This window comes from Eulemur rufifrons, chromosome 29 (assembly GCF_041146395.1).
Source record: "Eulemur rufifrons isolate Redbay chromosome 29, OSU_ERuf_1, whole genome shotgun sequence".
Lineage (NCBI taxonomy): Eukaryota > Metazoa > Chordata > Mammalia > Primates > Lemuridae > Eulemur > Eulemur rufifrons.
The window spans coordinates 54,446,814-54,463,930 of record NC_091011.1 but is presented as its reverse complement, the minus strand read 5'-3'; the positions used below and the strand labels follow the sequence as shown (position 1 = coordinate 54,463,930).

The following is a 17,117-nucleotide window of genomic DNA, read 5'->3' as shown; positions in this document are numbered from 1 at the left end:
CCTCCTGTCAAGCTTGGTCTACATATAATTTGAAACTGTCTAAGATTTATGTTAATTCTATGTCTCTTATGGCTCATTTATGCAACTGCTCACCATACAGAAGTGTGATTAAGCATTTAAGAAACAATTTTTGGGAGGAAAAGCAAAAGGATGATAGTCATAAGAAGAGATAACTTTGCAAAGAGAAATACATTCTAACTAGCCTCAAGTAATGACTGTATTAACTTCTTTTCACCAAGTAACTCTGCTAATTCTACTAGAGGTCAGGGAGGAGACAATAGGTTATACTGCCACAGGGAGAGTTTTGAGCAAAAACATAGTGAGTTCTTGGATGAAGGGCTGTGAGTCACTAGGACATATTAAATGTGGAGATTGTGGAATTATTATCTCAAACAATTTTAGAGAATGTATAGATTATTCATTTCCTAAGGTAGTCACAGAAATAGAAGTCTTTATACTAACGATCTTGCAGAATGTTAAGCAGGGCAGAATCAACATGGCTAAGTAGAATCCATAAAGCATCTATGAAACTCATTCATAAATAATCTACAGCACTCATTATTGTCAGAGGTTTACCATTCAACTCAATGGCCTACTGGATATGGACTCAGTTTCCCATTTCCCAGAACACTTGCACTTATGAGTCATTCTCTTCTCATGTATAAAGAACCACTTTTCAATTTGGTGTACTTTCTGAGAAAAGGAGAGAAGGAAGCAATACTCAAGTCCATTATAAAAAATTATATGTAATATGATTATATGTAATATAGTTCAGTATACCTAGATAAGATACCACATGGTTATCTATATAGGCAGTAACTCAGCTGACAATGAGGATTAATGCTTGTTGTAGGACAGTTGGTAATGAACCTCCCAAAGGAAATGGTCACTCGAATGGGAATGCCATGCTTATGGCCAAACCCAATGTATGGCACTGTTATTTAAAAAATAACAATAATAGTTAAAAATTGGCTTGAGTACAACATTTAGGAAAGATTTAAGTAAATTTCAGCATACCAGTTGTTTTGATGACATGGGAAATATGATCTATATGACAGATTAAAAGGAGGATACAAGATTATACTTATGGGGTAAGACTATATTTTATAAACAAAGAGAGTGTAAACAATTAGAAGGAATGTACATAAATAGTAATGATGATTATGTCTAGTCTATGAACTGGTAGGGATTTGTATATTTTTTTAATGAAATACCCCAGTGCATTTTCTAAAACCATGTTATCACGGATTTTGAGAGGTATAAACCCAAATAGCTCACATAGCCCAGCCTCCTCCATTTCACAGGTTGAAAAACGGAGAGTCAAAGAAGTGAAGATTACAAAGTCATATACCTAAGTATGTGCTGATCTAAGACTAAAGCCCATTTCTCCTGATTCCATATCCATCACTCTTTGCATGATATGATATTAAAGATTTTCCAATAGCATCTAACCTTTCAATATATATTAAATATACAGGTATATTTAATATACAATATATATTAAATATACATTCAAGAAGATATTGAGTGAACAAATAGACAAAAAACTTTTTCTACTTGAAATATTTCCTACCCTTCGATGGGTCAGGGAAGATACCATGGCTTCTGCTTTTGATAACAGATGGCTTTGGGGACTGCTGACTGCTCTGACTGGAATGGGATTTGCCATGATCAATGCTTTCAGTCTGTTCTTTGAGAGGATACCACCTTGGAGTGTTATCGAGGTGGGATGTGCTAGATAAATCAATCAATACCTGAAAATAAAGTACAATAAATCAATGAAATTTATGGACTAAGCTGTAATTTATTCAATACTTTTTTCTATGATCTAAAATCTATTCAAGGATATATAAAACAAAGGATACAGTATAATCTTTGAGGATGATGATGCTATCTTTCTCATTTTTCTTCACCCGTGATATAGGAAACAATGTCTTGCACATATCAGATGCTTAATAAATGATTAAATTGAACTATATAAGATTTTTGACTATTAACTAAATTATTTGGATATGATGTTAAAAGGAAGAGTTACAAGTCAATGTTTTCATAAAACAAAACATTTTTCTGTTATAAGAACTCATTCTAGTCTTAAACTTGGCTAGCAACTTTGAAAAATGTTTGCTTTTAATCACAAAAAGGACAAAATGGAAAAGAATGGATAATCTGTAATTACTAACTTATTTCTTCTAATTTAAAACACAGTTCACATTTGAAATAGGGACATGACTAACAACAGATGATGAGAAACATTGTGTCACGGTTTAATTGGCAGCATTTTTTTTCTTGGTGGTATACAAATAAGGTTCATTTTACAGTTGCTGGCATCTTAGCTTTGAAAATGTATAAAGAAATGGAGACCAGCCCAAGGGATATATACTCTAGGCTCATGTAAACATAAGAAGACAATAAATTAGAAGGACTTCAATAGGTCAGTTTTTTGAAATGAGCCATAAAGTCAGATATAATACTGTATCTTACAGTAGCCCGACCTAAGATCAAGATTAGTCCAAGTGGCTACACTAGGATGGAACCTGAAGATGAAGGTCAAATGATATAGTTTTGGTGAAAAGAGATGTACAGAATCTTAAAAACCAAACTAGCCCTCATTATCACTTTGATTACACAACTGTTTTATAGTCTCTACCAAAAGGATATAATATTTTATAGGTTTTGGATTTTTATAGTAAACATTATTCATAATTTCTGCTTTATGCAGATCACTAAACAAAATATATATTTTTTGGAACATAACAGACAAAAAAATTCGTGAGTTCTGATCACTCTACCAGTTTCATGATTAGGTTATTTTGATTCCTTACACATTTATGTAAATATTTTTATTGCTTTCTCCTACTTCTACTTTTGCTTCTTAAAATATTTGAGAGATTTTTCTATTTTTCTCAGGATACTTAATCATAAATAACAGTACAAAATGTCACATCAAGTCATTCATACATGCAGTGAGGAATAGCAATTAAAGAACCTGAAAATACATTTTAAAATTCCAGCTCATTTTATAATATAATAAACTTGTTACCCTCAAATATCATTTGGACTCACAGTATGATTATATATCTTATTATTGAAACAATTAATATTTAATTTTATAAATTATTATAAAGTACATTGAAGAATAGAATAAAAACCATTTCTTGAGTTGCTATTCATCTATTCAAAGAGTAAATCAGGAAATAAATTCTACCTGCCAAAGGATTTTATTCAGAAACGGCTCTCTTATGAACTTAAAAAAATATTCTTTTTATTATGTTTTATATGGTGGTTATCAATGGCAACAAATCAGGGAAAGGAAATCAGAGGCTCACCTCCCCAAGGAAGTCATTGGAAGAAAATCTATCATAATCCCAAACTGTCACTTCCAGTGTTTTCTTCTTGAGCTACAGTTCAAATAAAAATCTCATTAACCCCATCTTTCCATCACAAATTTTTACTACACTTATACAATAGACACATTTATTTTTACTTCCTTAAACCCTTTCCATTTATGTAAAAATACTGGAAATTTTACCTATAACTATGTGGATTTATATTAAATATTATTTTAAATTTCAGTGATTTTGTTGTTCAATCTAGAGTTTGATTATAAGGGACCTTATTATTTTGTGAGCAAAATGGTAACTCTTAACTGATTTCCTATTGTTCTAACTCCCTCATTTTTAAAACAGAAAGCACAATTTTTAAATACTCTTTAAATATAAGAAATCCATAGATTGCAAATCTTTTGTTTCAACTATTCCCCCAAACCATAGTAGCATTGTCTGATTTCTGTAGATGAGTTTAACTTATTTTAAATTCAAGAACCCAGATTATAATTTATATTCAGCTTCAACTTCATAATCAAATTAATCTATCAGAGGACAAAATAAAAGCCTCATTGTGAAAGACAGCTGCTTTATAAATTGTTTTATGTGGATGCACTCTTCCTGTTCTATTGGTATTTTTTTCACTCTGAATTCAATGTTATATATTATCAGTTATTTTCTGTTACTCCTGCAGACTTAGGAAGTGTAGATTTTCAGAAAAAGATTGATGAAATTTTGCCTAGAGTCACTTATTTTTCATGATAATCCTTTACACTAGTCATCATTTTGTCTTATTCTGTACAGTTTAGGCCTCAATTTAGAGAAGAGAAACGTTCCTAAAATGTTGTCTGATAGAGTAATATACTTCTATTCATTGAATTTTATTTTTTTCCTTTGTACTGTTAATGAAAGTCAAAATACAGCTGGTTGAAAATATATTCCCCTCAAATATGACAAATATGGCTCAGTCTAATTGAAAATTTTAAATTTTGAAATAATCAATGGAAAATGTTCCACCGGTGGTCTTATTTTCTTTTTGTTTATTTTTTGGCTGCCTTGTCAAAATGTTCACATTTACTTGTACCCTATGTTTAAACTTCACCTATATCTTTTCATTGGCTACATTTCTTACACATATTTTATGCAACTCTTTGTATGGCAAAATTTATATAGGTCCCAATCTTTGAATAATCGTGCTAATACTACACTTATGTTAGTCTAAATCTGTCACCTAGAAATAATCATTACATACCTGTTCCATGGAAATACTTTTATAAATTACTGTTTGATTCCACTCAGGATTAAGACTTTTCTGAACATACTTAGTCCTTCTCTTGTACTCAGCACTGAATTGGAAGAAAAGAAAGAGTTATCTTGGTTATTCACCTTAACTGATGACTTCACAGTCAAACTGAAGGACATGCAAACTGTTCAAGATGATATTTTGTTTCAAGGCACATATAATTATCTCATCACCCTCATGTCTTAAGTCTTATTTTAAGTTGAATGCACAATGACAATTTTAAAATATGTTAGATGCCTGTAGTTTTATTTGCCCTAATGATTATTTTTTAAAAGAAATGTCCATAGGTGTTCTAACTATACCATGTTTCTAGAAATCTTAGTCTTTCCTGAGTATAGGGGATAATTACGTGAACTATATGGTAACATCAATGTCTTCTTGCCCACAAATAATAATTTGGTACTTAACTTTCCAACAGTTTTGCATCTAATCATGGCAGGAAAACTAAATGGTCTTTTAACTCATTTTTTTTCTATAAAAAATTGTAATGATTGTATTGACTGAGAAAAAGATGAAGAATGGCTGTTGTTATTTTCACCCTCTGCTGAAATTCCATAAACATTTGTTATCTAATATTTAAAGCACATTTTGACACTCTTGGTAAAGTATTATATTTAATGTAGTTACAAAGTAACTAATTAAATATAAATTCTTGTTTTATGTCAGTAGCTTATGTTACAATTGATGAACCAAATCAAAATCCTTTCCTCATTCATTATAACTTGGGGTATTTGTGTTAATCCCTGACTTTTCCATTCTCTCTAAGCAATAGTTAGAAGCTTATATTCCACACATTTAAAAAGAACTTATTTTCAAAACCTATCCTAATTAAGTCTGGCAGAACATCTATAGCTGGCACGAGCCAGCTGAAGGGGCTGGAATCAGATTACTGCAATCTGCTATTAGCAAACGGTACCCACACAGGCAAGGGCTTTCTCTAAATTATCACTGCCTTTTCCCAATTTTCTGCCTAGACTTTATATCTCAGTTCCTAGATAACACTTCATCCTTGGTGAGCATTAGAGTCCTGAAAATCAACCTATTTGTTTGGGGTCCTGATACACGTTTGTACCTCACAAGTTGCCTTTCCCTAAACAGACCGGGTCCTGACCCTTGTATTCTGTAGCTCTATTCCAAACTATAGCCAGACTAACTCACTCAATTTCTGATCTCAGGCATTGCCATATGCAGGAATGCCTAATACTTTCCCTCAGCCATTAATTTACTTATATACTCTAGATAAAGCTACTGAGAATCGAACTCCAGCTTACCACCTACTTTTAGAGATGGCCCTACAGCCAAATATTTTTCTTGTCTCTCTGGTTTTATTCTCTTCCCAGCCATATACAAGGGTAGTAATTTTCAATATTGACTGTGTATAATGGGATGCCCTGGGGATCTGAGTTCTGGGGGTGGGAGGTGGGCAGTTAGTACTCCATCCCAAATCCCTCCCACCTCTGCTCGCACCCCAAGGAAAGTTTGATTTAATTAGTCTGGGTGAGGCTTGACATTAGGATTTTCGAATGCTTCCAGGTAAATCTAATGTGTAGCCAAGACTGAGAACCACTGAGTTTGTCTCTTAACATCTCACATATCAGCCATTGTGAACTGAATCCAATTTAAGAAATAAAGCAACATTCTTTTCACTTCTAACCAATCTCTTTAAGTGTATACAAATAAGAACAGGATTTGACAATTTTGTCATTCCAGATATATTGCAAATTTATATTTGCAATATAAACTCGCTCAATTTCTCATCTCAGGCACTGCCATATCCTGGAATGCCTAATACTTTCCCTCAGCCATTAATTTACTTATATACTCTTGATAAAGCTACTGAGAATCAAACTCCAGCTTACCACCTACTTTTAGAGATGGCCCTACAGCCAAATATTTCTCTTGTCTCTCTGGTTTTATTCTCTTCCCAGCCATATACAAGGGTAGTAATTTTCAATATTACTGCAAACAATGCAAACAATTTGGGGATGCAAACAATGCAAACAATTTCGGGGAAATGTACAGACAGCAATTTAAAGAAAGAGGAACTCTTATAGACAGTGGACAGAAAGTACTGTATAAGTCTGTACACACACTTTTTATATAAATTTGTCAGTATCTAATGAAGTTTAAGTTTATATACCCAAACTCCCAGAATATTCCACTCCTACTAATTCCACATCTACTCTAGAGAAATTCTCCCACCTGTGCATATGAAATTGTTCAAAATCATTCACTGCAATATTGTTCCTAATAGTAAGTCAATAAGAGAATGAATAAATACATTATGATATTGATTCAAGGAAATAGTAAGCAGCAGTTAAAATGAATTAAATAAACATCCATGTATCTAGATAAATCTTGAAAAAATCTAGATGAAAAATTTGCAGAAGGATAAATATAGTAAGGTATGATATAAAGATAAAATTGTATGAAATAATACCATAAATTATTCATGTATACATGTATATATAACATACATATATATTAATATCATAAGAAAACTTGTAAATTATAAATATTAAATTTAAGTTAGTGAAGTTTTTTTAGGTGGACAGGGAAGTGATTTCAGAGGGTTTTAGGATACCTGTAAAATATCTTTTATCACAAAAACATCTGAAACAAATATAGCAAAATGTTAAGATTTGATAAAACTGGACAGTAAGCACACAGGTTATTTATTAGGGTATTTTCTATAATTTCCACTAAGTTTGAAATATTTTATAATAAAAACTAAAAAAATCAGCAATCTTTGGTAAGCTATTCCATTTAAATTTTATATTTTTGAGTCTTTTTTAAATCATGACATAGGAAGAATTAACGTGACCACTTTTAAGCTAATAGCAAACTTGGGTTGCTACATGGCTATTCCTATAGGCAGGTGGACTTAGAAAACAAACGTATGTCAGCATGATTTTTAAAGTTTCTATTTGTTTTAGTTTTAGTTATCAAGGTGGTGAGAGCAAAGGAAAGCCGTATTAAGGATAAGAATCATAATATAGTGAACAGTAGGCAAATAATTTTTTTCAAATTCTAAAAAATTGAATGCAGACTATTTAACATGATGGGACAATGTGAAATGCAAACTCATGTACTTTCACTAAATTTCTGGGCATGTCAATATGTATTAAAATAGTCTGCAATATTGAAATGTCTTCAAAAAGATTTATCAGTCACTATCTTTTCTTAATCCATACCTGTGAATAATTCTTACTAAAACTTTTCATATCCACATTTAATCATTTTTTCACTTAAACACCTAGTAAAAATTATTGAATGCTAACTCTGCACTAGGAACTGTACATCTTTATTAAGATGTACTACTACAAATACTTAATTGTATTGACAGATGATTATATATTTCATTCATGTATGATAAGTACTTTATAAAGTAAGCAGATTAAAATAATAACATTAAATTCCTACTTTTCTCTGGCAAAATTCTAAGTGCTTTTCATGTATGAACTCATTGAATTCTCAAGCAACCCTGTGAGACAGGTATTATTTATGATTCCATTTTATAACTCCACCAAAGCTGAAGCTCAGAGAAATTAAGGCACATTGGCAAGGTTGCATATTTATTTAACTGGTAGGACCAGGATTCAAACATAGAGAATCTGATTTCTTGCTCTCAAACATACATTATAAAAACTCAACTGATTAGGCCTATCATAAAATGTGACTAATCTATCTATTTTCTTCCTTGCAGGCTTCACTAGCTGAGATGTCTAGTTTGTCTTCTTTATAATTTAAAGTTCTCTACCTCAACTTAAATATATATTTTTATATATATAAATTCTGTATAATGTGCATATACATATACACATATATCACATTAATTAAAAAATTAAGTCATCTTTAGAGTTGCCAAGAGAAATTCTGAATGATATATCCTAAATGAGTGTTGTGGAACAATTAGGGATAATATAAATATTGATTCTTGACCAGGTTCCTTCAGAAATAACCTAAACTGATTGAGAAAAAATTAAAATATTTATTTTAATAGACTATCTTAATCTTATATTAATGAGTTTGATTCTCCAATTCTCTCCAGATCCAAGGCATCTATTGCCTTTAGGATTAATAAAAGTAAACACAGCTTGTCCCGAGGTGCCCGCTCCCAGCCCTGACTGGCCTGTGTAAACACCAGCGAAATCCTTTGCATTTCCTGATTGCAGATCTGGCCACACAAAGCCATTCCCTCAGTAACATTTGTTTTATAACCACCACGTTCTGACCATCTTGTGTATGAATTCAATGGGTTGTGCTGTCATTTTACACAATTGAAAACTCCAAAATTCTCATAACCATATCAAAATGTGTGGATTTACAAGTTGAAGATGGGCAAGTTAGCAGGGGGATTTTTGAATGTGAACATAAATTCAGGCTGAGAAAAAAGTGGAGTTCTTCCTCTTTTCCTTCCTTGTCTGGTGAACACACTATATTCCCTTGCAGGAAGTTTACATTAATGATTTTACATTAGGACAATTAGGCCATATCTAATAATGAAGGAAGTTTATTAATAAGGAAAAACAAAAGTCAATTCATCGAGATGGGACACAGAACTTATCAAAAAGTAAAATTTTTACCCCCTTGAAGTTTTCACAGATTTCCATTTTCTTTCATTTGTTTTTATTTACCATTTTGTCATAAGTAGATATACTTTTAAGGCTTTCAGAAGAAAATATATGAAATTCAATTATTCTACTCTAAACCAGCAGAGAAAACAATTTGCAAGTTTCCCTTTTTAATTTCAAAAGAAAAACTGAGAAAGAAGAAAGGCGTATGATGGTTTTTTGGTGTATTTACTTTCATAGAATTATCTAAAACATTGAAGGTATTAATTTTAAAAACATTTTTTTGGTTTTCCTTTTCCTTTACTGGAATCACGACATGTATATTACATATACTTATTATATAAATATTATATACACTTTATAAAATTTTTCAAAATTACTCCTCTGAGGTTGTTTCCCTTAATTTAGAAAGACGTGCAGAACATATCCCATTTGTAAGCCCTTTTTTCTGTGCAATGGTGTGTTTACTGCCTGTATCGTCAGCTCTAATCCCTGCACCCAGCACAGTGTCTGGCACATAGTCTGTAAAATAAATGTTTGTTCAATAGATTCTTAAAACATGCTTATACTTCTTTGTTTTCCTTTCAAATCTATTGAAACAAAATAAGTTTTGGACATCATATTGTAAATACATATAACACTTCTACCTGCCTTACCATAAATTCCACAGGAAATAGTTTGATATGCTAACAAGGCTGTTTAGAGAAAGTCCAGCCAGGAATGGGGTTTCTGGGTATATGATAGCTAAAACTAATCACAATCATCACAAAAGCTCATTAGTGAGAAAAGATTTATACTTTGCCTAACTGTGTAATGAGGAAAAACTAGAATGAGACCTTTCATATATGCTCATTTCCATTTCTTAATTATCCAGGGGCAAGTATGGAGTTCATGGACTCTCTGTCATTTTCTCATCTCATCTTGCCTGACATTTGGCCTTTCAGCATTTATAAATATATTGATCAAAGGGTGGGAAGAGGAAATGAAAGGAGATAAGAAAACTGGATTAGTGTAATTTTTTATTAGTTAACATGACTTTTTTACAAAAATTTTAAGAATGAAGGATATATTACTTTTTATTATTAAAGAAAAGTTGTTTAGTTTTCTATTTAGTGTTAAATAATTTCGTGTAATTCAGTAGCCCAAACATTCTGTATCTTTTTTGCAGAAAATAACTGACCATTGGTTACATGACACTTATACATATTACTAGCAATAATAGCAACTACCATTTATTGAAAGCTTATTATATGCCAGACATTATGCTTATCACTGTTGATGTGTTACTCCCTGTATTTCACAAAAAGCCTGGGAAGAAGGCTGTTATTATTCCTATTTAGCAGAGGAGGAACTAGTTATAGAGAAATCTCACAGTTTCTAAGTGTCAGGGTTGAAATTTAAACACAAATTCTTAAGAACTTCACTCATTGGCTTCCATAATCTAACTTGCGATGTCAGTACCTTGTCAATATAATTCCCTCTCACGTTGACTATTCTCAAAGATACAATGAAAGTGACTTCTAGATCTTTTAAATAGTAACCTAAGACATCCCAGACTCTTTTAACCATTATTTATGTTTACCAAATATGCCCTTTATAAAGTTAAAAATAATCACTGTCATTCTGATAGTTTGCCCCAATTTTCTCTAGAGAGAAGACAGGGAGATTCTGAATAATGTCACTGATAATGTCTCTTCTAAAAATGGCACTATCACTTTGAAACAAAACTAATTTTGCATATCAACAGGAGAGATCTGGCTTGTGTCTGTGATGAGAGAAGGAGCCATCACAAGGAATCTGTTACAGTGTCACATTTCACTGTTTTTTGTAATTGTGTGGCTGCAAGGAAACAAACAGTTTCTGGTCACCAAAAAGGCTGTGGTGACCCATGCTATTGTTTGAAATATTTAAATATTTATGCCTCTAAAAATCAGAAACTGCCTCTTTTGGGCAATAGCTCGTCATGATTAAGAAAGATGTCAAATTTTAATGTCACAGACAAAAACAAATGCTATATCATTAATAATCTGGGTGTGATTAAAATTCTTATCACCCTATTGCTACAGATGGTACATGATTTACCTTCCCAACTAAATGACACATTAAATCAGTAACGCAATAAAGACATTAGTAAAACAATGCTTTTGGCTGTGTATTAAGGGATAGCCTTAGCTGACAATGTAATGATGCAACTTGTTATAAGCCATATCAGAAAACATTTTCATACTATTTAAAACAAAGGAGGATGCTCTTATGTTGCTGCCAATATACTATGGCAAGCAGACTATTGCATCCTATGTTGCATAGCAATAATATTGTGGTGCAGAAGTTGGAATGAAAATGTTTCAATATCAGGTTCAAATGAGGGCAAAAAGATCAGACACCTATTGTCTTTAAGAAGAGATACACGCTTAGTAGGAGACATCCAGAAGATCAGTTAATTTCTTTTGAGGAGTGACTATAAAGGTTTTTATTTGTAATGTTAGACCTAAGGGAACTTAAGCTATGATTATCATATGAGAAGCTAAATAAGTGTTAGTGAGTAGATTATAAATAAAAACCTTAGTTACGCCTACACTCAGGGTGTTATTCTTTATTCATCTTTTCTATGCTTTTAATATTTTCTACTTTTTTGTGTTCTCTTGTACATATCTGCTAAAGCTATTTAGAAATGTGGTTTGAACAATTGCTATAGTCCTGATTCAACAGATAACAAAATGTAGAAAAATCAAAGTTACAGCCCAAGTTGAAGTGCAGGTGAATGTACATAAAAATGCAAAAAAAAAAAAAAAGTATAATTCTAGACATGACAACATAGCTTGACACTGAAAGAGAATCAACTCTACCTTGCATTCTGGACAACCATGACTTGACTGCATTGATTCCAAGAGCGAGAGTGAAGGATACAACAAGAAAGTAGGAAAGACAGGGAGAAAAAAGTTAGGAACAGAAATAAGAAAGAAAATATGAGAATAGTAATTAGAGGAGCTATACCATAACCTATAAATGACATGAGGCAGAAAAAAATCTTAGAACTACAGTGAAATAATACTTCACAGATATAATAAATCCCAACACCTTGGCCACTGTAGTAATTAAGAATAATTTAATGAAAGAGCTAAGAATTGAATATGAGTAGCATATTAGCTGCCTTTGAGCGAGATCTCACCCAACAGGGATGTTTTGTTTGACATACTGCATGACCATAGCTTTAGGTGGGTCACTTACTCTCCATTTCACTACAGTTCCCACCATTCCTGTTAGTCATCACAGAATGGACTGACATAGTCACGTTACCTGCCTGTCCTTTCTGGTTATGCAAGTTTGCAACATTCTAATTGAAACATGTCCTATAATAAATAAAGGGTAGGTACTCTCATATTCTGTAAAGATGATATTCCAGGATATTATCAGAGAAGATAGAAAATAAATGACAGTGCTTTATTTTCATTCACTCATTAGCAACTGCTAATTAGAGCCAAATCCTTGACAGTAATTTCCTTGTCTCATAATATCATCATTAAATAACACTGGAGGTCAAATGACCCAAATCAAAGGCAGAGTGAAGTTATTGGTTTGTCATTTTTATTGTTATTTTTGTTATACTCACTTTAAAAGATGTTGCCAAATTATAGTTACAACTACTATATATAGATGTAAATTAATTAACATAAAATAAAAAGTCTCCTTTCCTGGGCTATGTGGCTAATTGTAATTTCTGTGTAAAATTATTGAGCGTTTTTCAAAATGTTCAGTAAATTAAAACTAGAGCAACCATACCAGGTTTCTAAACAATATTATTGGGGAGCATGAAATTAAAGGCTGTATACTGAATTTGATATAGCATCTGGCAATTTTCAAATTATTTTCTGAGTATTATCTAATTCAGTTTTGACAAACTAAAAATTATGATTCTGCCTACCTTGGCTCTCAATATCGACAAGGAAACAGAATCTCAAAGAAATTGGTGATCTGCCCGTGGTGATATAATTAGTAAGCAGCAGATTCAAATGTAGTGTATAACTGTAATTTGGATTCTGTTCAAACAAAACAACTACAGTCAAAGAGCACCCTTTGTATAATTTCAATGCTTTTAAATTTGCCGAGCGTTGTTTATGGCCCAGAAAACAGTTTATTTTGGTGAATGCTCCATGTGCACTTGAAAGAGAATATGTAATTTGCTCTTGATGGATAGCATGTTCTATAAGTATCAATTAGGTCATCAAACCAACTAGGAAAATATTATGAGGCACCTGGGAAAATTAAGGAATTAGTTGAAAATTTAAAAATTATTATGGTTATATATGGTAGTAAGATTATTTTAATGAGTCATCTTTCAGAAATATATACTAAAATATTTACATAAAAATTATAATAGTTGAGATTTACTTCAAAATAATTTGGATGGTGGGACTGTATAAGGATAGAAATGAAACATGATTGGCCAGTAAATGATGACTCTTGAGGCTGAGTGATGAATATATAGTGGGTCATTATACTCTTCTCTCTACTTCTGTACCAAATTGAAAATTTCCAAGTAAAATTCAAATGTCACTTGCCAAATGAAAAAAAAAAAAAGAACAAAAATATAAAACCATCTTCTTCAAATTACCAACCCAGAGTTCTTTTTATTATACCTTCATATGTTGATCACTCATGTATCCATCATGCTAATTTGGCTAATATACATTGTTTAGAAAAAGTATCATAATTTATACGGCCCAAATCACTGCTTTGAAACCATCCTTGAGTACTGATTTATGCACCAGAACTCAGCAATTTGCATTTCTTATGTGAAAATTAAATATCTCCAAAGAGCCCTTGCTTTATATCAACAATATATCTATCTATCTATCTATCACAAAAGAGATTCAAAGAGATATTTTTCATTTACCAAAGTCAATACTTCCAATTTAACTTTTTAAAATTATTTTTAAAACATTGATTGGGAAATATTCATATAAATAAGGATACATCAGGAAGGCATTTAATAAACATCTAACATAATGGATAACACACATATCCTATAAAAATAAACAGTAACTTGTGAATCCTTGAACATTGGTTTCTCAAATAAATTTGGGAATGGTAAGCTAATTCTTTAAATCTGCCACAAATAAGTCCTTAAATGATTTCACAGTCAATCTGATTGGTCATCCCTCAGGGGAACAGTTTCCAGAATTGAAATGCTGCTGATTTGCTCTCCTGGAGGCTAATTTTATTATTATCAAATTGCTCTTCCAAAACCTTTTAAGGCTTAATTACCAATTTTTAATTCTATCTTATCTACTAATTGGAAATAAATAAATAAGACGTGTGGAGAAAACGAAGGAAAAGATAAAAAACTCAATTAAGGTGAGACTTTGAAGAGAGTGGAAGACACTCTACTACTATACTACATTGTAAACCATAGGATACCTAGAAGACATTGTTTCTTTACTTACCCTCGCCCAGGAAGAAGATACACTTTAACAAAAGGGTCAGAATAACCATTGTTGTCACGAGGGACAAGGTTTCTTGCTTGAAGAATATGTATTATAAGATTTCCAAGATCATAGTTGATTTGAAGCTTTAGGGAACAGCAAAATATTCCATTATTAAAAAAAATATGTTATACATTGTCATTCAATATTTTACCAGTGTTTTTTAAAAATTCTTATAAGAAGCATCATTTTCATTTTATTTGAAATGGAACAGACCAATTACTGTCTAATTTAATTGGGAGCTCCCAGGCACATTTTAATTCCCAGTAAACATGCTGTTCATTCTTTCCACAGTGAAAAGGCCTGGCCTCTCTAAAATTTATTTAGAAGGAAAATCATACAGTGAATGCTAGTTACATTTTTAAACTAAATTTCTTCTCTTAGGAGAATAGTAAATGTTGTTAACATTCATGATTACAATTAACCAGAATTTTGAAAACTAATTGATAAATTTATCATAAATTGTCATTTGCATTTTGCCAGATAATTAGCAGCAGGTGGAATGGTTACTTAAAGATAAAGCTGTCAGTACTAAAATGTAAGAATATTTAAGAATACATAGATTTTACCTCTTCCTACATTACATTATCTGATGTTAAACCTATAGCTTCTCTTTCTGTGCCTGCTTTTCTAATAGACTGAGAGATTAGGAAACTAAAATCTGTTTGTTTTTTTTGTTTAATTTTAGAAGCTGAAAAAGAAAGAAGCAGTGTTGCTTATTAGATGCTTATTGGCTATTGCACAATTGTGACTGAATAGTAAAAGACTTGTAATTCAAATAAATATTTGAGAAGCCTGCATAATCAAAATAATTGAGTTACATATTTTTTCTTTTTCACAATTGAAAGATTCTTTTAGCATCCTTTAGAATAAACCTTAATTCTGTTTTATGTTATTTTTGTTTATTAAATAATAGAAAGGAAGTGATCTATATTTCAAAGGGAAAATCCGTAAAGAAAAATACTTTTAAAAATAATCCAAACAAAACAGACATGCTATGCTTATATTGAAAGTAGGGTAACTTAGATGAATCACACTTTCATTTAAAACTTCATAATTAAAATAAATCCTCATTTTAGCATAATTTTGGTCTGGTTATGTTTCCTGGCAGAAAAACAAATCTTTAATTGCCTGTCTCAATTCAGAAAAACCTCTAGAGTCTCTCTGACCATAAATGTGGAAAAATAAAGCAAAGTATTGTCAAAGAAGAGGAGAAATGGGAAGTTTAGAACTGTGTGCTATAATGAGGTAATAATATATAGAATATGAAATAATCTGCAATTAATATCACTGAAATTTAGAACAGCTTCCAAATCTTTAGTTAAGGAGAAATACTTCCCCATTTTCTCCTTTCTCTGCCAGCCTTGGAGTCCAATTTTAAGTGATGAAGCATCACAACTATTTCTTATTGAAATAAAAGCTTGCAGGCTACCCTAAGAGAGTGCTTTTCAAAACTGGCTCTGTATGGCCATAGAGAACACCTGGAGGTGCTCAGGGTCAGTTCTGGGAGCAGGTGGGATTCCCTCCATAGAGAACACCTGGAGGTGCTCAGGGTCAGTTCTGGGAGCAGGTGGGATTCCCTCCATAGAGAACACCTGGAGGTGCTCAGGGTCGGTTCTAGGAGCAGGTGGGATTCCCTCCATAGAGAACACCTGGAGGTGCTCAGGGTCAGTTCTAGGAGCACGTGGGATGCCCCCCACAATGCTCAACTGCAACAGCTCCAGCGCTGGCAGATTCATGGCTTGGTTGTCTACATAAAGATTCATTTGGAATGAGGTTTTTCTAAAAGAAAACATTAATAATAATAACTGAAATCATTGCCTTAAGAAAATATCCCAAGAGTTAAGAAGAAATATTGCTAGGGTAAATTTTCACTACAGAATTAAATCTTTGCTCTCAAGTGAGAGCAAAATAAAATAAGGACAAACAAACAACAATAACAAAAGGAACACAGCAAATACTAGTCCAAGGACACAAGTTAAAAAAAAGTGGTTAGAGAGAGAGAGAAAGATATTAAGAATCAGAAATTCTAGCATTTTCTTCGCTGTTTCTGAAATGAAGAAAGATCAGGTCTGGTGAAACACAGGCTTTCTATAAGTGGAGAGAGCAGAGACAGCAAGATCTGGAGTACATAGATAATCAGGCTCAGTCCTGCTATTTTCTTCTTAGTAAGGTGCCCATATTCTGCACTTTTTCTCTGTTTCCATATTCACACACCACTTTTGCTTTTTATCACTGTACACCTAGCTAGTCACTTAATTGATTTCTTTGTCTTTGTGTCCTCCCCTTTGTAATATTTCTAATAGGCCACTGCCACGTGAATTTTTATTACACATTCTTTTCAAATAGTCTCTCATTTACTCCAAGATATTTAGTGACCATGCTATAATATATACTGGCTAACATCCCTAGGCTTGTGTTCAAGGTTCTTTTT

The 17,117-nt window shown here is 32.2% G+C and overlaps 1 protein-coding gene across 1 annotated transcript in view; it reads right to left on the bottom strand.

Moving 5' to 3' along the window:
• Window positions 1-17,117, bottom strand: part of PCLO (piccolo presynaptic cytomatrix protein) — a 360,664-nt gene that overhangs the window by 53,673 nt on the left and 289,874 nt on the right. The window contains exons 15-19 of the mRNA XM_069462070.1: window positions 14,645-14,769; window positions 12,047-12,073; window positions 4,576-4,669; window positions 3,327-3,398; window positions 1,574-1,754 (exon numbers count right to left, since the gene is read on the bottom strand). Of these exons, the coding sequence (XP_069318171.1) occupies window positions 1,574-1,754; window positions 3,327-3,398; window positions 4,576-4,669; window positions 12,047-12,073; window positions 14,645-14,769 (499 nt within the window). The remainder of the gene's footprint in view (window positions 1-1,573; window positions 1,755-3,326; window positions 3,399-4,575; window positions 4,670-12,046; window positions 12,074-14,644; window positions 14,770-17,117) is intronic.